This window comes from Phyllobates terribilis, unplaced genomic scaffold, assembly GCF_046119375.1.
Source record: "Phyllobates terribilis strain yellow unplaced genomic scaffold, ASM4611937v1 Scaffold_14__1_contigs__length_39327217, whole genome shotgun sequence".
Taxonomy (NCBI): Eukaryota; Metazoa; Chordata; class Amphibia; order Anura; family Dendrobatidae; genus Phyllobates; species Phyllobates terribilis.
In genome coordinates, this window is record NW_027362774.1 from 14,213,381 (window position 1) to 14,238,352 (window position 24,972).

Sequence of the window (24,972 nt, forward strand, 5' to 3'; positions counted from 1 at the left end):
CGTCTCCTGCAAGAAGAAGACGTCAGATCTCTCGTCAGATAAAAGCTGGTAAATCGCCTGGCGCCGGCTCGCAGTCCTCACACTGTTCACATTAGTGGAGTTTATTCTCAGCCGCATCCTGATCACTTAGACTTTTTAGTCTTCTTCCTCCTTCCACTGCTGTCACCTGTAGTGCCCCATCTCTTTGTGGACACGGGAGGGTCAGGATCCACCTCATCAGAGACGTTTTCTAGGACGCATGAAGGACTTTGCTCCATTTGTGACTCTTCATCTTGGTCTTCTCCCAGCACATTGTAATGTCCAGAACTTATCGCCAGCACTGGAGGCTCAGAGGTTTTCTGTACTGTTGTGACTTTTCTGGTGGGATCCACAGATGCATTTTTTCTTTTTACGGTCACAAATCCTTCCTCATCCACACTGGACAGTGCAGGCGGACTAACTGCTTCCACAGATGTACTGGGCTGATGTTTGGATGGTTTGGTGACAGGCTTTCTGGACACCTTAGGCCTCTCTTTAACAACTGGCGTTTTAGGCCCTACTTTAGTGGCTGATCGAAGCTTAGGTCTTATTATATTGGCTGATGACGCTTTAGGTCTTTCTTTAGTGGCTGGTGGGCCTTTAGATGGTTCTTCAGTGGCTGGTGGTCCTAGTAGTGCAGCATCCGTTAATACATGAGACTCTGGAGCAGGTTCACTGATAATGTCACTTCTGTCCTCATCCATACCGGCTTCTGGGACAACATCAGAACCTCTGGTGACATCTTCCTGTACAACTTCTGAGGAAGTCTGGCCATTATATTTATTGTGTTCTGCATGCCGGCAGTCCCGGAACGTATGCCCTGGTTCTGAGCACAGATTACAGATGACGGGTCCTGTGCATTTGTCCTTTGTATGACCTGACTGTCCACATAATGAGCATGTGATACGAGAGCAGTTTATGGCGAGATGCCGGCCCCCACATCTATGGCACAGACGTGGCTGACCAGGGTAGTAGCAGATCCCCCTCTCTGAGCCCAGGTAGAAGGAGTGCGGCAGATGTCTGGTCACACCGCTCTCTTGTATCAGCTGGATTTTCAGTGTATATCCTCCATTCCATATCTGCTCCTCATCATAGATCTTGTCAGGATGACTTCTCACTATGCACTGCCGGTTCAGCCAGTGCTGCAGATCCGCCACCGCCACCACCTCAGACTGGAACAGGACAGTGGCCGTTATCTCCTGCGGCTTAGACAGCTGGATACAATGGAGGTGATCCCAGATCTCATCTTCTCTGGTGTCATTATAGATGTTCCAGAACAAATCCAGATCGCACTGGAGCTTAAAGCTGATGTCATAGATCCTGCTGGATGGGATATGGATCAGAGCGTAGACCTCAGACGCATTGAACTTCATGAAGTCTTTTAGGAGAACTTTCCCAATGTAAATTCTGGATGGGATGTTCTCCAGGGGAGGAGTCCTGAGGAGATAATTTGCATATTCCCACTGCATTTTGGGGTAAGTGAAGAGTCTCCGCGAGCTCAAAGAACACTGGATTTTGGCTGTTGGAGCTGAAAAGAGGACATCGGTAAACCAGGGGAGGAGTCCTGAGGAGATAATTTGCATATTCCCACTGCATTTTGGGGTAAGTGAAGAGTCTCCGCGAGCTCAAAGAACACTGGATTTTGGCTGTTGGAGCTGAAAAGAGGACATCGGTAAACCAGGGGAGGAGTCCTGAGGAGATAACTTGCATTTTCCCACTGCATTTTGGGGTAAGTGAAGAGTCTCCGCGAGCTCAAAGAACACTGGATTTTGGCTGTTGGAGCTGAAAAGAGGACATCGGTAAACCAGGGGAGGAGTCCTGAGGAGATAATTTGCATTTTCCCACTGCATTTTGGGGTAAGTGAAGAGTCTCCGCGAGCTCAAAGAACACTGGATTTTGGCTGTTGGAGCTGAAAAGAGGACATCGGTAAACCAGGGGAGGAGTCCTGAGGAGATAATTTGCATATTCCCACTGCATTTTGGGGTAAGTGAAGAGTCTCCGCGAGCTCAAAGAACACTGGATTTTGGCTGTTGGAGCTGAAAAGAGGACATCGGTAAACCAGGGGAGGAGTCCTGAGGAGATAATTTGCATATTCCCACTGCATTTTGGGGTAAGTGAAGAGTCTCCGCGAGCTCAAAGAACACTGGATTTTGGCTGTTGGAGCTGAAAAGAGGACATCGGTAAACCAGGGGAGGAGTCCTGAGGAGATAATTTGCATTTTCCCACTGCATTTTGGGGTAAGTGAAGAGTCTCCGCGAGCTCAAAGAACACTGGATTTTGGCTGTTGGAGCTGAAAAGAGGACATCGGTAAACCAGGGGAGGAGTCCTGAGGAGATAATTTGCATTTTCCCACTGCATTTTGGGGTAAGTGAAGAGTCTCCGCGAGCTCAAAGAACACTGGATTTTGGCTGTTGGAGCTGAAAAGAGGACATCGGTAAACCAGGGGAGGAGTCCTGAGGAGATAATTTGCATATTCCCACTGCATTTTGGGGTAAGTGAAGAGTCTCCGCGAGCTCAAAGAACACTGGATTTTGGCTGTTGGAGCTGAAAAGAGGACATCGGTAAACCGCGCGCCTACCGGCGCGCGCATTTTGAAGCTTTTTTTTAAGCTTTTTTCACTGTTTTCAGAACATTAACAATAAGAACATGGAAGAGTCCAGGAGCCATTTGGTGAGCTGCATATCCTGCTACATGTTCACAGACTTGCCAGTGGAAAAGCCAGACTTCACATGCCAGAAATGCAAGCTTGTGTCCCTGTTGGAGGAAAAGTTGCGAAATCTAGAAGAGAGGTTAACTACCTTGAAAATCATTAAGGAAGGTGAAGAGTTCTTAGACAGAGCAGAATTATCTCTTCATGATTCAGAAAGAGAAGAAATTCTCTCTGCACCTGAGGAAACAGAGGAATGGAAGCCTGTGACCCACAGAAGCCGGAGGATCGAGAGGCAGTCAGCACCCATACTGCTCAGGAACCAGTACCAGGCTCTCACGCAGGAGAACCATGAAGAAATACAGCAAGATAAGACTTTGCCAGCAATGAATAACCTTGTAAGCCCTCAGAATCCTCCTGGATGGAGAAAGAAGAATGTTGTGAAGAAAAAACGGAGAGTGGTGGTCATGGGGGATTCCCTGTTAAGAGGAACAGAGGCCGCTATCTGCAGACCAGACATAACCTCAAGAGAAATGTGCTGTCTTCCAGGAGCAAAAATTAAAGACGTGTCTGACAGGATATCAAGACTCTTCAGACCTACAGATCACTACCCATTCCTGCTAATACATGTGGGGACAAATGACACCGCAAGAAAGGACCTGGAAACCATCTGCAGTGACTTTGAAGACTTAGGCAAGAAAGTGAGAGAATTGGGAGCGCAGGTGGTCTTCTCATCCATCCTCCCAGTGGATGGCCATGGAACAATGAGGTGGAATAAGATTCTACAGGTGAACAACTGGCTACGTCGATGGTGCCGTCAACAAGGATTTGGATTTCTGGATCACGGAATGAATTACCTATACGATGGACTACTTGCTAGAGATGGGGTGCACCTTACGAAGACTGGAAAACATGTATTTGGAAGTCGCCTTGCTACACTCATCAGAAGAGCTTTATACTAGAGCAATGTGGGAAGGGAAGCAAAAGGCCAGAAAAAGCCATACAGCTGACAAATACTATTGAGATCTCTGCTACTGGAAGTGGAAAGGAAGAACAAAGACAAAAAAATCTAAATAATAAAAATATGGGAGGAAGAGAAACCAATCACAAACTAAAATGTTTTTATACAAATGCACAAAGCATGGGCAACAAACAAGGAGAATTGGAAGTACTAACGCAGGAAAAGGAATATGATGTCATTGGAATCACTGAAACTTGGTGGGACGATACACATGATTGGAATAAAAGGCTAAAAGGATACAACTTATTTGCAAGAAACAGACTTGATAAACGAGGAGGAGGTGTTGCATTGTATGTTAGAAAAGCGTATATCTGCACAGAGATTGAAGCTTCAGAGACTGGGAGTTCTGTGGAAACTGTTTGGGTAAGAATACAAGGAGAGAACAACGGAAAGGACACCATTGTAGGCATTTACTACAGGCCACCTGGGCAAGCTGAAGATATGGATGAACTCTTTATGTATCAAATGACCAAGTTCTCCAAAAAATATGACGTAGTGGTCATGGGAGATTTCAACTATCCAGACATTTGTTGGGAATCTCTCTCAAGTAAAACTAACAGGTCAAGCAAATTCTTATCCTCTCTTGCTGACAACTTTATCTTCCAAAAGGTAGGGGAGAAAACAAGGGGATCTGCTACTTTGGATCTAATTCTTATAAACAGGGAGGAAATGGTTGAGGAGGTAAAGGTGGCTGGGACCCTAGGAGGCAGCGATCATGCTATTATAGAATTTTGGATAACTAGAGGAGGAAGACATGTGAAGACTCAAACTTCAAGGTTAGATTTTAGAAAGGCAGATTTTAAGAGACTCAGAAAGAGAATAGGAGGGATCCAATGGCTGGATGTCCTTAAGGACAAAAATGTCCAGGAAGGATGGGAAATTTTTAAAAATGAGATTCTCAAAGCACAATCGTTAACAATCCCGAAAAGTAGGAAGAATGGGAAGCATTTAAGGAAACCAGGATGGATGAACACAGAACTTAAACACATGCTAAAAAGAAAGAAAGAAATGTTTATTAAATGGAAAGAGGGAGGCATATCTAAAGAAGATTATAATGCAGTCTGCAGATCCTGCAGGGCACGTATCAGGTTAGCTAAAGCTGACAATGAATTAAGGCTTGCAAGAGATGTCAAAAGCAATAAAAAAGGATTTTGGGGGTATGTCAAAAGTAAAAGAAAAGTCAAAGATGCTATAGGATTTTTACAGGATGAAAATGGAGAAATGGTAAGAGAGGATGTTGAGAAGGCCGAACTTTTTAATTCCTATTTTGCATCTGTTTTCTCTCAGAAAGAAAATGTAACATCAACTGATCTTCACTGTCCTTTTAAAGGAATAGAGGAATCCAAGTTATCAGTAAACAGAAAGATTGTGAGGGAATATTTAGCTAACATAAATGAGTTCAAGTCTCCAGGTCCAGATGAATTACACCCCAGAGTACTGAAGGAGATTGTAGAAGAAATTTTAGAACCACTCTCCATAATCTTTGAAAATTCTTGGAGAACAGGAGAAGTCCCAGAAGACTGGAGAAGAGCAAATGTTGTTCCTATCTTCAAAAAGGGGAAGAAGGTGGACCCAGGGAACTATAGGCCGGTGAGTCTGACTTCTATACCAGGAAAGATCTTTGAACAAATTATTAAACAACATGTATGTAAGTACATGGATAAGAATGAAGTGATTAACCAGAGTCAGCATGGGTTTGTAACTAACAAGTCATGTCAGACTAACTTAATTTCCTTCTATGACAGAATCACTGACTGGGTGGATCAGGGAAATGCTGTAGATATAGTATATCTTGACTTCAGCAAAGCATTTGACAAAGTATCTCACATCATCCTTATTGAAAAAATGACCAAGTATGCAATGGACCAGGCAACTGTTAGGTGGATTCATAACTGGCTTAGTGATTGGACTCAAAGGGTGGTTGTAAATGGCTTCACATCCAGCTGGATGAATGTTTCAAATGGGGTACCACAGGGCTCCGTCCTGGGACCTGTATTGTTCAACATCTTTATCAATGATTTAGATGGAGGAATTGAGGGTAAACTGATTAAATTTGCTGATGACACAAAGCTAGGAGGGATAGCTAATACTAGAGAAGAGAGAGAGAGGATTCAAAAAGACCTAAATAAACTGGAGCAGTGGGCAGCAACCAACAGAATGGTTTTTAACAGGGAAAAATGCAAAGTACTACATCTGGGCAATAAAAATGAAAAAAGCATATACAGAATGGGAGGAATAGAGCTAAGCAACAGTACATGTGAAAAAGACTTAGGTATACTAATAGATCATAGACTGAACATGAGTCAACAGTGTGATGCAGCAGCAAAAAAGGCAAATACAATTCTGGGATGTATTAACAGAAGCATACAGTCTAGATCACGTGAAGTCATTATCGGTCTTTACTCCTCTTTGGTCAGACCTCATCTGGAATACTGTGTACAGTTCTGGGCACCACATTTTAAAAAAGACATAGACAAACTGGAGCAAGTTCAGAGAAGAGCGACCAGAATGGTGACTGGTCTGCAAACCATGTCCTATGAGGAACGGTTGCAGGATTTGGGAATGTTTAGCTTGCAAAAAAGAAGACTGAGAGGAGACTTAATAGCTGTCTACAAATATGTCAAGGGCTGTCACATTGTAGAAGGATCATCTTTATTCTCATTTGCACAAGGAAAGACTAGAAGCAATGGGATGAAGCTAAATGGGAGGAGACACAGATTAGATATTAGAAAAAACTTTTTGACAGTTAGGGTGATTAATGAGTGGAACAGGCTGCCACGAGAGGTGGTGAGTTCCCCTTCAATGGACGTCTTCAAACAGAGGCTGGACAGACATCTGTCTGAGATGATCTAGTGAATCCTGCTTTGAGCAGGGGGTTGGACCAGATGACCCAGGAGGTCCCTTCCAACTCTACCATTCTATGATATGATTCTATGATTCTATGATTCCTCTGGTCCTGTGTATTTTATCCTGACTGCGTTTCTCCTCTGAGGCGGGGGGTTCACTGGTCTGGTGACATTAGAGAACAGTCTCCTGAACTGATGGTCAGCAGATGGGTCAGTGCCGGAGCTTTCACCAGCCGCAGATGGGTCAGTGCCGGAGCTTTCACCAGCCGCAGATGGGTCAGTGCCGGAGCTTTCACCAGCCGCAGATGGGTCAGTGCCGGAGCTTTCACCAGCCGCAGGTGGATCAGTGCTGGAGATCTCCACCGCTGCTGGAGGATTAGTGCTGGAGATCTCCACCGCTGCTGGAGGATTAGTGCTGGAGCTCTCCCTAGCTCCATGATTACTGACACCTGACTGTGCTGCAACAACGCCCAGATCTACTACTGATTGCTGCACAGTATTGTCTCCATTCACTGACATGGAGGGCTCAGAGTCCATTACCACTGCAGTGTGGTCTCCATCCGCTGACATACATGACATAGAGTCCATCACCACTGATTGCTGCACAGTATTGTCTCCATTCACTGACATGGATGGTTCAGAGTCCATTATAATATTTGTATTATCTGTTGCAGACAGACATTCACTAGCACCAGTGAGCGGGGTCTCACTCACAGCGCTGAGGGGGGTCTCACTCACAGTATCAGTACAGGGTGCACTTTCTTTCTCACTCTCAGCAGCTGAGCTCACTTCATTGCTGCATACAGAGGTCACTGCAGTTAACCCCTCGTTTGCTGGCACACTTTCCTCTGCAGCACTTTCTGGTGTCTCGGACCCCTCACATTGTGCCCCTGATATCAGCGCTGCACTTCTCACTGGGCTTCCTTGCTCCACAATGCTGTACACAGTTTTATATTTAATGTCCTTATTCCCTATGAAGCGTTTTCTGCTCACAGTCTGGGCTCTGGATTCTTTTTTTTTCTCTTTAGCCCAAGTCTCCTTTCTGGGCACAGAGATTAAACCTTTCTCCAGTTTTTCTTTCCTGATCAGCAGCTCTCGGCTGCAATCATCCAGACACTCGCACTTCATCAGTTTTACCTTAGGATCAGTCTCTTTCTTAATTTCTTCTTTTAGTTTGCTGATATGCAATTCCAGCTTAAATATACTTTGCCTTGTAACTTTAGCATTTAATCCTCCAACATAACAAGCAGGTTTAGAAGACTCACCAGCCACCATCTCCAGCTTTCCATTACCATCAGGTGCAGGCTGCAGGCCGGACTCCAGACCAGGGGCTTTCCCTGGATCATCAGCCCAGCTCCCCTCCCCTCCACCTGGGTCAGAAGCCATGCCTCCGCCCTGCTGAGAGCTCTCAAGCACACGTCTATCCTCTCCTATGGACAAGAATAGAACTACTATAATACTGCCCCTATGTACAAGAATATAACTACTATAATACTGCTCCTGTGTGCAATAATATAAGTACTATAATACTGCTCCTAAGTACAAGAATATAACTACTATAAAACTGCTCCTGTGTACAAGAATATAACTACTATAATACTGCCTCTATGTACAAGAATATAACTACTATAATACTGCCCCTATGTAGAAGAATACAACTACTGTAATACTGCTCCCTATGTACAAGAATATAACTACTATAATACTGCCCCCTATGTACAAGAATATAACTACTATAATTCTGCCCCTATGTACAAGTATATAACTACTATAATACTGCCCCCTATGTACACGAATATAACTACTATAATACTGCCCCTCTATACAAGAATATAACTACTATAATACTGCCCCTATGTACTAGAATATAAATACTATAATACTGCCCCCTATGTACAAGAATATAACTACTATAATACTGCCCCCTATGTACAAGAATATAACTACTATAATACTGCTCCTATATACAAGAATATAACTACTAGAATACTGCCCCTATGTACAAGAATATAACTACTAGAATACTGCCCCTATGTACAATAATATAACTACTATAATACTGCCCCTTATGTACAAGAATATAACTACTATAATACTGCTCCTATATACAAGAATATAACTACTATAATACTGCCCCATGTACAAGAATATAACTACTATAATACTGCCCCCTATGTGCAAGAATATAACTACTATAATACTGCTCGTATGTACAAGAATATAACTACTATAATACTGCTCCTATGTACAAGAATATAACTACTATAATACTGCCCCTATGTACAAGAATACAACTACTATAATACTGCCCCCTATGTACAAGAATATAACTACTATAATACTGCCCCTATGTACAAGAATACAACTACTATAATACTGCCCCCTATGTACAAGAATATAACTACTATAATACTGCTCCTATGTACAAGACTATAACTACTATAATACTGCTCCTATGTACAAGAATATAACTACTATAATACTGCTCCTATGTACGAGAATATAACTACTATAATACTGCTCCTATGTACAAGAATATAACTACTAGAATACTGCCCCTATTTACAAGAATATAACTACTATAATACTGCCCCCTATGTACAAGAATATAACTACTATAATACTGCCCCCTATGTACAAGAATATAACTACTATAATACTGCTCCTATGTACAAGAATATAACTACTATAATACTGCCCCCTATGTACAAGAATATAACTACTATAATACTGCTCGTATGTACAAGAATATAACTACTATAATACTGCCCCCTATGTACAAGAATATAACTACTATAATACTGCTCCCTATGTACAAGAATATAACTACTATAATACTGCCCCCTATGTACAAGAATATAACTACTATAATACTGCCCCTATGTACAAGAATATAACTACTATAATACTGCCCCTATGTACAAGAATATAACTACTATAATACTGCCCCTATGTACAAGAATATAACTACTATAATACTGCCCCCTATGTACAAGAATATAACTACTATAATACTGCCCCCTATGTACAAGAATATAACTACTATAATACTGCTCTCTATGTACAAGAATATAACTACTATAATACTGCTCCTATGTACAAGAATATAACTACAATAAACGCTCCTACTCACCTTCCCAACGTTCCCATTATGTGCGGCGTCCACTTCTGATGACGGCAGCTTACTTTGGTGTGCGATGGGAGGGAATGATGTCACTGCTATGCGCCCCCGGTCACCTGCTCGCCAACGTCATCTGCTGGCCTCTGATTGGTCGGCAGTGTGTATTGCAGCGTAGACGGACCTGATGGGTTTGTATCCTGCAATATACTTCAGCTGGCATTGGCTGGTCCCTCACCCGCTGGGCCCGGTTACAGCGCTGACCGCGGCCTTTCCGGCCCTGCGTTTCGCCCCTTGCAGGCCGCATGGACTTTGGCTGGCCAGGACTAGATGTTATTATAGAGTCTTTAACTGAACTATAATGTGGGGAGGGGTATGTACAATGGATTGCGGGTGCAAAACTTCATGATTGTTTCTCTTTTCTTTTTTTTTGCAAGTAATTGTTATTCAATTAGAATTTTAACACGGGGAAGCAAATAATAACAACATATCAATTAGTAGCTTAAGGGTGAAAAGGGTGAGGGTGAATGCAAGAGGAAAGAAATCTTAACTAAAACCAAAATGGTGTTAAAGTTGAAGTTTAATAAAGGGAAAGGGATAAATAGGACAAAGGGGAAACAGCAAAAAAACAAAACTAAAAAATAACAAAGGAGCAGTATGTGGTCAAGAATTGACCAATGTATACATAGTAAACTTAGTATCAACTGAATTCTAAAATCAGTGTTATTAACATCTATTAAATGGAGTTGCCCGCTGCTTGAGAGAAGAGACCGACAGATAAATGACTAATGTAGAGGAGTTAAGACGAAGAAGTTGCAAATTTCTTGTTCCAAATGTTCCATGGACGTTTCTCTTAACACACGGAACATCTTTATACCCGTTCTTTCTTTCCTTCCTAAACTCGCTCGATTCTGCCTCAGTTATTTCCTCTGTCTTCACCGCAGCCCAACTCCGGGAGCTGCCTTTGTCCCTCATAATGGCACCACAGTCCAGTAAGCGAGAGTCCTAATTCTCATCCCACGGTTCAGAGTCCTTTTCCCGCTACTTCTGCCACAATGGCCATTACTTAGCTTCTCTGATTGTTGAGACTTCGGAGCTATCACCCAGAGCACTTTCTTTGTCTTGAATCCTCTTTGGCTTGGACCGTCCCGCTAGCCCTACTGCCCCAGATCCCTTCTCCGGAGGATCACTCAATCCTTCAATCACTTTTCCTCATCTTTTCTATGGATCACGCTATCTGTTGCCTCGGTCTCCTCTCACTTCAGAGACACCCACTTCATGCGGGTCTGCTCACTGGTCAGACCATAGGTCTGCTTCTACTGCACGCTGGGCTCTATCTTATCTCCTGACAGGAAAATCCCTCTGTCCTTTTGTGGCACCCCAGGGGTCTGGTTTCCACAGTAATGTAATGTTATGTCTGAGAGCAGGTGGGAGGTCCTTTGGCCAGGGATCCTGTGCATGCCACACCTCCTACCCAGTCTTGGGAGGGGAAGAACTTCCCCTATATAAACCCGGGGCTGAGGCAGGGTTAGGAGTAGAGAAGAAGCAGAGACAAGAAACAGTCATAGGAAGAAACAGCAGAAGCTCAGTGGGAGCAATACTACTACGAGTCAGGGGCTGGCAGCTGCAGAGCTCGCCCTGACTGAGAAGCTTTCTTACCGAACCCGGCGTCCGAGGCTGTGGGGACTAACTCTTACCCAGCAGCAGAAGCCGACCGGCAGGGGATTTCAGGTCCTCAGGCCCAGAAACCCGAAGGCAAGGTCACACGCGTGGGACCAGCACCGCCATCGTGGAGCGGAAGCCATTAGAAGGCCCCGAGTCACCGGCCATACGGGTAAGCACCACACGGTACACTCAGGGACGTGGGCTACTTATATCCGCTTCTAGCAAGGTAGCCAGAAGAGTACAGTCAGTTTGGGAGGCCTACAACTCCGCCTGGCCAGGGGAGATCCCATCTGCTCAAGGACTGACCAGGCCCCGTTCACTAGCAAGTACTCCGGGAGGGTCTATCGTTGTTACCAGTAAAGACCCTGAATTACACCGCACAGTCTCTGAGTGGTTCCTGCTACCCCCATCTTCCACGTCGGCTGCCCTGAGGCCATACCCCTCCCGTTGGGGGTTATACTATCACGCTGCACAATTCTACATCGGCCTCAGCGGTCTGCCCTGCAGCGGCAGCTCCATAGCTGCAAATCAACGGGTGGCGTAGTCGACACTCAAATAACACCTATCAAGACTGCCACACACTGAGTTTGACTCCCTGGGCACGGACCGGGTCCCCGCCACTCGGAGACTACAACCCTCATCTGATCCGGTTCCGGGTAAGCCCCCGAGCGCGAGACGCTGCGCGACACAGCAGGCCCAGGGGCGCGTCAACTTTGGCGTTGTCGGCAGGATTTCGTGCCCGCAACCACCGGGTACTGCGTGCCTGAAAAAGAGACTTTCAAACTCACCTGTGGTGAAGATTCCCGCCATCCGGCGCCATTTTCAGCCTTCTTCCCGCCATCTGTGAAGATTCCCGCCATCCGGCGCCATCTTCAGCCTTCTTCCCGCCATCCGTGGAGTTTTCCCGCCGTTGGACGCCATCTTGAGGACGCCGCGCGGGAAGAAGAGGGGCGTGGACTCCGAAAAGCCCGCGAGAACTGAAGCCCCGCCTCACGTCCGGACGTTGCGTAAGGTCCTGGAAGGAGCCCAGCAGACGCCGACGTCACCGGAGCGCGACGGAAGGTCCTCAACCCTGACGATCCACTGCGGAGCCGCGGCCTACGGAAGAGGATCATCGCAAGGTAGGCCACGGTCCACTAGGGGGGAGAAGGATGTCGGATATGGAGGAGAGCTTCACCGCTTCAACCCCCGCCAGCGCCACCGCTGTCGCGGTCATGCCTTTCACCATGCCCTATATCCCGGGGGCAGCCTGACTACCCCAGTACTCAGGGGAGTCACATACCCTGCAGGACTTTAGAGAAAGGCTGGATAGCCTCTTCCAGGTGTACCCCCTCACAGAAGAGCAAAAAGTGAGCATCCTGGTGGCCCAATTAACCGGAGCAGCCCGAAGGGAGGTAAAGTCCTGGCCACCTGGGGGGAGGACTGTCGCAGGGATACTAACCCGGCTGAGGGACACCTTTGATACCCGCACCTCAGCCGAGATCAAGCTTAGATTCTACGGGTGCAAACAGCGGGCCCATGAGAGTATAAGGGACTATGCCCTGAACCTACAAGAGGCCCTGAGAGCCGTTAAGCAGACCGACCCTGACGGCGTGGGAGACGAGGACAGGCTGTTGACTGAACAATTTATAGAGGGTTTATATTACAATGCCCACCGAACCCAGTTGCGGGCAATGGCCCTACAGGACCCTCATCTGGGATTTGCACAGTTCAAGGACAGAGCCATCCGGGTGCTCCGAGAACCGGCACCGGATGGCGTTGTGACCCACAGGCGCCCAGCTATCACTTACCACCAGGAGGCGGCGCCCTTGTCGGCAGGGCCTGTAGGGGCTGATGCGCAGGCTTTGAACAATGACCCGGCTCCAGACCTGCACCATCAGGTCCAAGAGCTAGCTAAAAGCGTTGCTGCGTTAACCCGAACTGTGCAGTCTTTACAGGTTTCCACTCCAGGGAAGATCCAGCTGGCATCCGGACCGGAGGACATCCCGTGGCGTCGACCAAGGAGGACCCCACCGGCCAGAGGAAGACCCAGTGACCGGTACAACGAGGACGGACGACCCATCTGCCGCCGCTGCAATCAACCCGGACATATGGCAAGGTACTGTCCTTTAAACTGGCACAACCTGGGGGTAGAGGGCCAACCCCCAGGAAAAAGACCACCAGGCCCATCGAACTGGCGCGACAAATATGTCGGAGGGCGTCCAGTCTTGCCTGTGGTACTGGATGGCATCCCTATGAGTGCCCTACTGGAGACCGGGTCACAGGTCACCACCATCCCGTACGTGCTCTTCAAGCAGTACTGGAATGACTCGGATATAACCCGCTACCCTGACGACGACTTGAGTATCATCGCCAGCAATGGTCAGCCCGTGCCACAGATCGGATTTAAAGAGGCGACCATTAAAATTGGTAGAGTCGAACTGGCAGCACAGGGACTGATTATTGTAGACATTGACAAACACGAGAGTCACCCAAAGATAACGCTAGGAACTAATGTAATTGAAAATTGTCTTGCAGAGGTGATTTTCCTTTTACAACAGGTTGCCAAGAACGCCAGCTCCGGCGAGCAGCGAGTGCTCCAGAAAGAGATCCGGGCACTGATGCGACGGCAACAGGTGGAACTCTCCGGCAGTGAGATTGGTAGCGTAAGAATGTGTGACCCTTTCCCTATTGCCATGCCCCCAAAAAGTGAAATGATGATTTGGTGCCGGGCAGCTATTGGTCCGAGAGGTAGGGATTACCAGGCAATGGTAGAACCAGTTTACTCAGACAGTAGGCCCACCATTTTGACAGCACGGGGGGTGGTTCATGTACGCCATGGGAGGGTGCCCGTTCGCCTAATAAATATCGGGAAGAGGGAAGTATACCTACCCCGGTATGCCACGCTAGCCAAATTATATACCATCAACCAAAACTCTATACAGTCTGTGGAACCCTTGCCTCCATCTCACCCGGAGGAAGGTAACGGCTCTAAGAAAGTAATGGAGGATTGGTGTCAGCAACTACACTTGGGAACTGACTCCACTCCCTCCCACCAGAAACAGGGAGTCTACCGGGTGGTTCAAGAGTATGAGAGAGTGTTTAGTAAACACCCGTTAGACTTCGGGCGAGTTAAGAGGGTAGAACACCGCATCCCCACGGGAGATCATCCTCCCATAAAAGAGAGGTATCGACCCGTACCCCCTGCACATTACCAACACGCCAAGGGGATGCTTAGAGACATGAAGGAGGCTGGGGTAATCCGGGATAGCTGTAGCCCCTGGGCAGCCCCACTAGTTTTAGTCAAAAAGAAAGACAACACTATGAGGATGTGTGTAGATTACCGGAAAATCAATCGTATCACACACAAGGATGCGTACCCTTTACCAAGGATAGAGGAGTCTTTGGCTGCTTTAAGATCTGCTAACTTCTTCTCTACCTTGGATCTCACTAGCGGGTACTGGCAGGTTCCTGTAGCAGAGGCGGACCGGGAGAAGACCGCATTCACCACCCCGATGGGACTTAGCAAGTTTACCTGTATGCCGTTTGGACTTTGTAACGCACCCGGAACCTTCCAACGATTAATGGAGTGCTGTCTGGGACACAAAAACTTCGAGACGGTCCTGTTGTACCTGGACGATGTCATCGTATATTCCAAGACTTATGAGGACCACCTGAAACATCTGGCGGAAGTGTTCGAAGCCCTGGCAAGTTACGGCCTGAAGGTGAAACCCTCTAAGTGTCACCTCCTGAAGCCAAAGGTGCAGTACCTGGGACACGTGGTGAGCGCTGACGGAGTGGCTCCCGACCCTGATAAGATCACCGCAATTAAGGAATGGCCAAGTCCCTCCAGTATAAAGGAAGTGCGGCAGTTCCTTGGGTTGGTAGGCTATTACCGCAGATTCATCCCCGGTTTCACCAAAAAGGCAGCTCCCATGCAGGACCTCCTGATAGGCCAGTCCCGGAAGTCCAAGAACCAGAAGCCACCCTTCAGATGGGAGAAGTTAGAAGAAGAGTCCTTCCGCCAGCTGAAGATGGCCCTCACGGGGGATGAAATCCTGGCGTACCCCGATTACAGCCAGCCCTTTATCCTCTACACTGACGCAAGTAACATTGGGCTAGGAGCTGTGCTGTCCCAGATCCAGCAGGGGAAAGAACGAGTAATCGCTTACGCCAGCCGAAAACTGCGACCCACCGAGAGAAACCCGGAGAATTACAGCTCCTTTAAGCTAGAGTTCCTGGCAGTGGTGTGGGCAGTCACCGAACGCTTTAAGCACTACCTCGCTTCTTCCCGGTTCATCGTGTACACGGATAACAACCCGTTGACGCACCTGGACACAGCAAGACTCGGTGCCCTAGAGCAGAGATGGATGGCTTGTCTGTCCAACTACGAGTTCACAATCAAATACCGGGCAGGACGCTCCAATACCAACGCGGACGCCCTGTCCAGGATGCCAAATCTACCGGACGTAGGAGAAGATCCAGAGGAACTGGAAGAAGTCGAACTCCCTGCGTTCCACCGTCATGGGACTATCCAGTGTTCCCACCGGGTAGGGAGTAAGCAAGCCGCTACGTTTAACCCCTTGCCTCACTACAACTGGGCGGAAACGCAAGACAGCGACCCTGCCGTCCAGCTGGTAAAGGAGATGCTGACTCGGCCAGAGGCTCGCCTTGACCCAGACGCTCCGGAGGAAGCCAAGCAACTGTGGGCAGAAAAGAGTAGACTGTTCCTTTACAAGGGGAAGTTGTGCCGCAGAATGGTTAACTCCCGGACGCATGAACTAATCTGGCAAGTAGTGGTGCCACGAAGAGACGCAGCCATGGTGATGGAGGCATACCACGACGGGGCTGGACACTTCGGATGGAAGAAGCTGGAGTTCCTGCTGCGCGAGCGGTTCCACTGGGTAGGCATGAGGGGAACCATCGAGAGGTGGTGCAGAGACTGTGGCCCGTGCAACCTAAGAAGGAAGGACCGTGCCAGCCAGAAGACTCCCCTGCAGTCCATCGTCACCCGGCAGCCGTTGGAACTGGTAGCCTTGGATCATGTAAAACTGACCCCAAGCAGAAGTGGCTACGTCTACGCACTAACCATCGTGGATCACTACTCCCGGTTCTTGGTTGTCGTCCCCGTCAAGGACTTAACAGCTCGAACAGCAGCTAGAGCCTTCCAGCAGCATTTCTGCCGTCCACACGGGTACCCGGACCAAGTGTTGACAGACCAGGGACCTGCCTTTGAAGCGGAGGTCTTCCAAGAATTCTGCACTCTGTATGGCTGCCGGAAGATAAGGACGACACCCTATCATCCGCAAACTAATGGACTTTGTGAGAAAATGAACCAGGTGGTAATGGATCTTCTGAAAACGTTGCCCCTGGAAGAACGCGGTCTGTGGCCTGAGAAGCTGCCCGATCTGGTGGACCTATACAACCACATCCCGGTAGGTTCCACCAACTGTACCCCGGCTTACCTAATGAGGGCGAGACCTGGTAAGTTACCTGTTGACCTGGAAATGGGAGTCCTGACACCCGAGGACACTTCACCAGAAGCAGACTGGGACACAGAGAGGCAGCAGCAGTACCGGAGAGTACAGGAGAGCGTGGAGCGAAGTCTCTGTCAGGCTAGGGAAAGACAAGAGAAAACTTACAACCAGTATGCTCCCGCTGTTCCCCTGGTACCCGGAGAGCAGGTCTTGAAGAGAAAAAGACGGCTCCACAAGTTGGACGACCAGTGGGAGAAGGACCCGTACACCGTACTGCCCTCAAGCCACGACAACCCAAAGGTCTGTACCATCAGTAAAGACGGAGGGGAAACCACAACCATTGTATCCCGGGATCACCTGAAGAAGTGTCCCGAACAGCTACGGAACCCTGAAGAGGAACAAGAAGACCCTCGACCCGTAGAGGAAAGGGAAGACATGGTTAGTACTGTGCTCCGAGACTTCCCTCGGTCTTGGACTCAAGTCAATGGCGCAGTTGTGGTACCCGTACTCACCTTCCTCCAACCCGCATCCCAAGCACCTACGGAGCGACAGGTAGAGCTGGAAGAGCAGCCGGTCCAGGAGGCAGAAGACTCCACACAAGCAGAACAGGAGGATCAACCCTCTGCTTATAGTGAGCCTGCCGTACCCCTAGTGAGCCAAAGAGCCGGTAGACAGCTGCCCAGTTTACCCTTGACAGCTCCTACACCCTGTAGTTCAGGGCTAGACAGTCAGCTCCGTAGGTCCACTAGGGCCACTAGAGGCCAGTTACCCGCACGTTGGAGGATTTGAAATGTATAAGTTGTTTTATTTGTGGTTACCTGTTTTTCTTATTGCTTGTGTATAATTATGTGTTTCTAGTTGTTTATAGGAGTCTTTGGTGGATTTACCGGGAATCCTGTGTACATAGTTGGAGCGTAACCCAGGACGGACTAAAGACTGTTAAGGACTCGGGGCAGAACAGACCCCTACCTGGTTACGTCTCCCTGTTTTGGTGAAATGGACACTTTGCTTTCTTCAAAGACTGCACCCGGTTACGGATATCCGTGACCACCTTTATGTGTTTCTTCTTATTGTACTATTATTGTTGTTATATCTTGTTATGTTTTTCTAAAATATGTTTAGTCCCGGAGTACTAAATTTCACTAGGGGGGAATGTGGCACCCCAGGGGTCTGGTTTCCACAGTAATGTAATGTTATGTCTGAGAGCAGGTGGGAGGTCCTTTGGTCAGGGATCCTGTGCATGCCACACCTCCTGCCCAGTCTTGGGAGGGGAAGAACTTCCCCTATATAAACCCGGGGCTGAGGCAGGGTTAGGAGTAGAGAAGAAGCAGAGACAAGAAACAGTCATAGGAAGAAACAGCAGAAGCTCAGTGGGAGCAATACTACTACGAGTCAGGGGCTGGCAGCTGCAGAGCTCGCCCTGACTGAGAAGCTTTCTTACCGGACCCGGCGTCCGAGGCTGTGGGGACTAACTCTTACCCAGCAGCAGAAGCCGACCGGCAGGGGATTTCAGGTCCTCAGGCCCAGAAACCCGAAGGCAAGGTCACACGCGTGGGACCAGCACCGCCATCGTGGAGCGGAAGCCATTAGAAGGCCCCGAGTCACCGGCCATACGGGTGAGCACCACACGGCACACTCAGGGACGTGGGCTACTTATATCCGCTTCTAGCAAGGTAGCCAGAAGAGTACAGTCAGTTTGGGAGGCCTACAACTCCGCCTGGCCAGGGGAGATCCCATCTGCTCAAGGACTGACCAGGCCCCGTTCGCTAGCAAGCACTCCTGGAGGGTCTATCGTTGTTACCAGTAAAGACCCTGAATTACACCGCACCGTCTCTGAGTGGTTCCTGCTACCCCCATCTTCCACGTCGGCTGCCCTGAGGCCATACCCCTCCCGTTGGGGGTTATACTATCACGCTGCACAATTCTACATCGGCCTCAGCGGTCTGCCCTGCAGCGGCAGCTCCATAGCTGCAAATCAACGGGTGGCGTAGTCGACACTCAAATAACACCTATCAAGACTGCCACACACTGAGTTTGACTCCCTGGGCACGGACCGGGTCCCCGCCACTCGGAGACTACAACCCTCATCTGATCCGGTTCCGGGTAAGCCCCCGAGCGCGAGACGCTGCGCGACACAGCAGGCCCAGGGGCGCATCACTTTCACCACAGCCTCTCCCACCCTGGGCTTGTCCCAACTGTTAACCCTACCTATCCCTATTAACTCCCTGCTGCTGGGCAGAATACAATCTACATGTGGGAATCCATCTTTTCACACTATGTTTTAGCATCTTGTTCCTCGATTCTCACCTGTTCCGATTGCAGTTAGAAACAAGGCGGTAAGAAGCAGAAGTTGCGGCAGAGTCTCCATGTCCCGTGCGCTGCAGTCACCCGGTGGACACTGTTCTTCTGTTCCAGAGTTTTTATTTGCAGTGTGATCTGAGGTCAATGATGATAAAGTTCTCGTTACTGTTTAACAAATCAGAGTAAAATTGCAGATCTGCCAGCAGTGGCATTAATAGCCAAGCAACGGCTGCACCCACTATATCTACAATCCAACGTGTGGACACCTGCCCGTATGCACTATACCGTGGATGCAGCGCCTCTTTAACCCCGGAGCAGGAACTCCTTTGTTTCATGGAGCAAAAGTTTCTCATTTAACATTCACTGATTTGTTTTTTTATAGGGTGATATCTCTGCTATGGTTGCATGCCTTGTCTATGGTACTGCCACTGTTGCCATTTCCGGCTTTTTTATGGCTCACCTGGTGAGGTGGATTCTCTAAGCCGTAGGTCAGGGTGAGCTGCGTGTAACAGAGGCATGGCAGCAGTGTAGCTGGGTCGGCTGGCCGGCCTGTGCTGAAATAAGGATCAGTAGAGCTGGAGATGTTGGAAGGCACTTAGAACTGTGGAAGAGGATGTGCAGACTGACACTATGGAGGACCAGAACCATGGTAGCAGACAGTCGCATTGTTATAGCAGAGCCGAGTGTGCGAACAGCAGACAGGCACCTACATGAAGTAGAGCAGAGAGTGCAAAAAGAAGAGTCAGATTGCAAATAGGCACCTTGATAAAGCAAAGATGAGTGTGGGGGCTGCACCTTGGAGCAGCAGATGTGTATTTGTCAGGATTCAGACTCTGTGAAGACTGCGGAAGAACCCAGTGATAGCAGAGTTAGGGCAACTAAGTGACTGAAGCTAGGAGACCGCACAATCACACTGAGCGGGCAGTCAGTATACACCATGTATGACCCTACAATCACACACAGCAGGCGGTCAGTATACACCATGTATGACCCTACAATCACACACAGCGGGGGGTCAGTATACACCATGTATGACCCTACAATCACAAGGAGCGGGAGGTCAGTATGCACCATGTATGACCCTACAATCACACCGAGCAGGCGGTCAGAATACACCATGTATGACCCTACAATCACACAGAGCGGGCGGTCAGTATACACCATGTATGACTCTACAATCACACAGAGCGGGCGGACAGTATACACTATGTCTGACCCTACAATCACAAGGAGCGGGAGGTCAGTATGCACCATGTATGACCCTACAATCACAAGGAACGGGAGGTCAGTATGCACCATGTATGACCCTACAATCACAAGGAACGGGAGGTCAGTATGCACCATGTATGACCCTACAATCACACCGAGCAGGCGGTCAGTATACACCAGGTATGACCCTACAATCACACAGCGGGAGGTCAGTATACACCATGTATGACCCTACAATCACACCGAGCGGGCGGTCAGTATACACCATGTATGACCTTACAATCACACAGAGCGGGCGGTCAGTATACACCATGTATGACCCTACAATCACAAGGAGCGGGAGGTCAGTATGCACCATGTATGACCCTACAATCACACAGACCGGGCGGTCAGTATACACCATGTATGACCCTACAATCACACACAGCAGGTGGTCAGTATACACCATGTATGACCCTACAGTCACACACAGCGGGCGGTCAGTATACACCATGTATGACTCTACAATCACAGGGAGCAGGCGGTCAGTATACACCATGTATGACCCTACAATCACACACAGCAGGCGGACAGTATACACCATGTATGACCCTAAAATCACCAAAGAGAGCGATCAGTATACACCATGTATGACCCTACAATCACACACAGCGGGCGGTCAGTATACACCATGTATGACCCTACAATCACACACAGCAGGTGGTCAGTATACACCATGTATGACCCTACAGTCACACACAGCGGGCGGTCAGTATACACCATGTATGACTCTACAATCACAGGGAGCAGGCGGTCAGTATACACCATGTATGACCCTACAATCACACACAGCAGGCGGTCAGTATACACCATGTATGACCCTAAAATCACCAAAGAGAGCGATCAGTATACACCTTGTATGACCCTACAATCACACACAGCGGGCGGTCAGTATACACCATGTATGACCCTACAATCACACACAGAGGGCGGTCAGTATACACCATGTATGACACTACAATCAAACGGAGCGGGGGGGGGGTGTCAGTATACACCATGTATGACCCTACAATCACACAGAGCAGGCGGTCAGTATTTGCCATTTATGACCCTACAATCAAACAGAGCGGGTGGTCAGTATTTGCCATGTATGACCCTACAATCACACAGAGCGGGCGGTCAGTATACACCATGTATGACCCTACAATCACAAGGAGCGGGAGGTCAGTATGCACCATGTATGACACTACAATCACACAGAGCGGGCGGCCAGTATACACCATGTATGACCCTACAATCACACACAGCGGGCGGTCAGTATACAATGTATGATACTATAATCACACAGAGCGGGCGGTCAGTATACACCATGTATGACCCTACAATCACACACAGCAGGCGATCAGTATACACCATGTATGACCCTACAATCACACACAGCGGGAGGTCAGTATACACCATGTATGACCCTACAATCACAAGGAGCGGGAGGTCAGTATGCACCATGTATGACCGTACAATCACACAGAGCGGGCAGTCAGTATACACCATGTATGTACCTACAATCACACACAGCAGGCGGTCAGTATACACCCTGTACGACCCTACAATCACACACAGCGGGCGGTCAGTATACACCATGTATGATCCTACAATCACACAGAGCAGGCGGTCAGTATACACCATGTATGACACTATAATCACACAGAGCGGGCGGTCAGTATACACCATGTATGACCCTACTATCACACACAGCGAGAGGTCAGTATACACCATGGAAGACCCCAAAATCACACACAGCGGGAGGTCAGTATAAACCATGTATGACCCTGCAATCACACAGAGCGGGCGGTCAGTATACACATTGTATGACCCTACAATCACACACAGCGGGCGATCAGTATTCACCGTGTATGACCCTACAATCACAGGGAGCGTGCGGTCAGTATACACCATGTATGACCCTACAATCACAGGGAGCGGGCGGTCAGTATACACCATGGAAGACCCCACAATCACACACAGCGGGAGGTCAGTATACACCATGTATGACCCTGCAATCACACAGAGCGGGCGGTCAGTATATACCATGTATGACACTATAATCACACACAGCGGGCGGTCAGTATACACATTGTATGACCCTACAATCACACACAGCGGGCGATCAGTATTCACCGTGTATGACCCTACAATCACAGGGAGCGGGCGGTCAGTATACACCATGTATGACCCTACAATCACAGGGAGCGGGCGGTCACTATACACCATGTATGACCCTACAATCACAAACAGCGGGCGGTCAGTATACACCATGTATGACCCTACAATCACACACAGCGGGCGGTCAGTATACACCATGTATGACCCTACAATCACACGGAGCGTGCGGTCAGTATACACCATGTATGACCCTACAATCACACACAGCGGGCGGTCAATATACAACATGTAAGACCCTACAATCACAGGGAGTAGGCGGTCAGTATACACCATGTATGACCCTACAATCACACACAGCAGGCGGTCAGTATACACCATGTATGACCCTAAAATCACCAAAGAGAGCGATCAGTATACACCATGTATGACCCTACAATCACACGGAGCGGGCGGTCAGTATACACCATGTATGACCCTAAAATCACCAAAGAGAGCGATCAGTATACACCATGTATGACCCTACAATCACACACAGTGGGCGGTCAGTATACACCATGTATGACCCTACAATCACACAGCGGGAGGTCAGTATACACCATGTATGACCCTACAATCACACACAGCGGGCGATCAGTATACAGCATGTATGACCCTACAATCACACACAGCGTGCGATCAGTATAAGTCATGTATGACCCTACAATCACACACAGCAGGTGGTCAGTATACACCATGTATGACCCTACAATCACACACAGCGTGCGATCAGTATAAGTCATGTATGACCCTACAATCACACACAGCGGGCGATCAGTATAAGTCATGTATGACCCTACAATCACACAGCGGGCGATCAGTATAAGTCATGTATGACCCAACAATCACAGGGAGCGGGCGGTCAGTATACACCATGTGTGACCCTACAATCTCACACAGCGGGCGGTCAGTATACACCATGTATGACCCTACAATCACACAGAGCGGGCGGTCAGTATACACCATGTATGACCCTACAATCACACACAGCGGGCGGTCAGTATACACCATGTATGACCCTACAATCACACAGAGCGGGCGGTCAGTATACACCATGTATGACCCTACAATCACACGGAGCGGGCGGTCAGTAAAGACCATGTATGATCCTACAATCACAGGGAGCGGGCGGTCAGTATACACCATGTATGTCCCCAAAATCACACAGAGCGGGCGGTCAGTATACACCATGTATGACCCTATAATCCCACACAGCGGGCGGTCAGTATACACCATGTATTGCCCTACAATCACACAGAGCGAGGGGTCAGTATACACCATGTATGTCCCCAAAATCACACACAGCGGGCGGTCAGTATACACCATGTATGACCCTACAATCACACAGAGCGGTCGGTCAGTATACACCATGTATGACCCTACAATCACACACAGCGGGCGGTCAGTATACACCATGTATGACCCTACAATCACACGGAGCGGGCGATAAGTATATACCATGTATGACCCTACAATCACACACAGCGGGTGCTCAGTATACACCATGTATGACCCTACAATCACACAGAGCGGGCGGACAGTATACACCATGTATGACTCTAAAATCACCAAAGAGGGGAATCAGTATACATCATGTATGACCCTACAATCACACGGAGCGGGCGGTCAGTATACACCATGTATGACCCTACAATCACACACAGCGGGCGATCAGTCTACAGCATGTATGACCCTACAATCATACAGAGCGGGCGATCAGTCTACACCATGTATGACCCTACAATCATACAGCGGGCGGTCAGTATACGCCATGTATGACCCTACAATCACACAGAGCAGGCGATCAGTCTACACCATGTATGACCCTACAATCATACAGAGCCGGCGGTCAGTATACACCATAGATAACCCTACAATCACACAGAGCGGACGGTCAGTATACACCATGTGTGACCCTACAATCACACACAGCGGGCGGTCAGTATACACCATGTATGACCCTACAATCACACACAGCGGGCGGTCAGTATACACCATAGATAACCATACAATCACACGGAGCGGGCGGTCAGTATACACCCTGTATGACCCTACAATCACACAGCGGGCAGTCAGTATACACCATGTATGACCCTGCAATCACACACAGCGGGCGGTCAGTATACACCATATATGACCCTACAATCACACACAGCGGGCGGTCAGTATACACCATGTATGACCCTACAATCACACACAGCGGGCGGTCAGTATACACCATATATGACCCTACAATCAAACACTGCGGGCGGTCAGTATACACCATGTATGACGCTACAATCACACACAGCAGACGGTCAGTATACACCATGTATGACCCTACAATAACACATAGCAGGGGGTCAGTATACACCATGTATGAACCTACAATCACACAAAGCAAGAGGTCAGTATACAATATGTATGACCCTACAATCACACACAGCGGGCGGTCAGTATACACCATGTATGACCCTACAATCACACAGAGCGGGCGGTCAGTATATACCATGTATGACCCTACAATCACACAC

The 24,972-nt window shown here is 48.4% G+C and overlaps 1 protein-coding gene across 3 annotated transcripts in view; it reads right to left on the bottom strand.

The window, feature by feature from the left end:
- The window catches only part of LOC141175770 (fatty acyl-CoA hydrolase precursor, medium chain-like), a 111,322-nt gene that overhangs the window by 44,255 nt on the left and 42,095 nt on the right, over positions 1 to 24,972 (bottom strand). The window contains exons 1-2 of one of the 3 annotated variants that reach the window (XM_073659705.1): positions 19,533 to 19,605; positions 19,079 to 19,207 (exon numbers count right to left, since the gene is read on the bottom strand). In XM_073659705.1, coding sequence (XP_073515806.1) covers positions 19,079 to 19,207; positions 19,533 to 19,590 — 187 coding nt within the window. In that variant the 5' untranslated portion in view covers positions 19,591 to 19,605. Of the gene's footprint in view, positions 1 to 7,797; positions 7,934 to 19,078; positions 19,208 to 19,532; positions 19,606 to 24,972 lie in introns of those variants that run through there. The other 2 variants (XM_073659707.1, XM_073659706.1) reach the window with 2 other exon arrangements.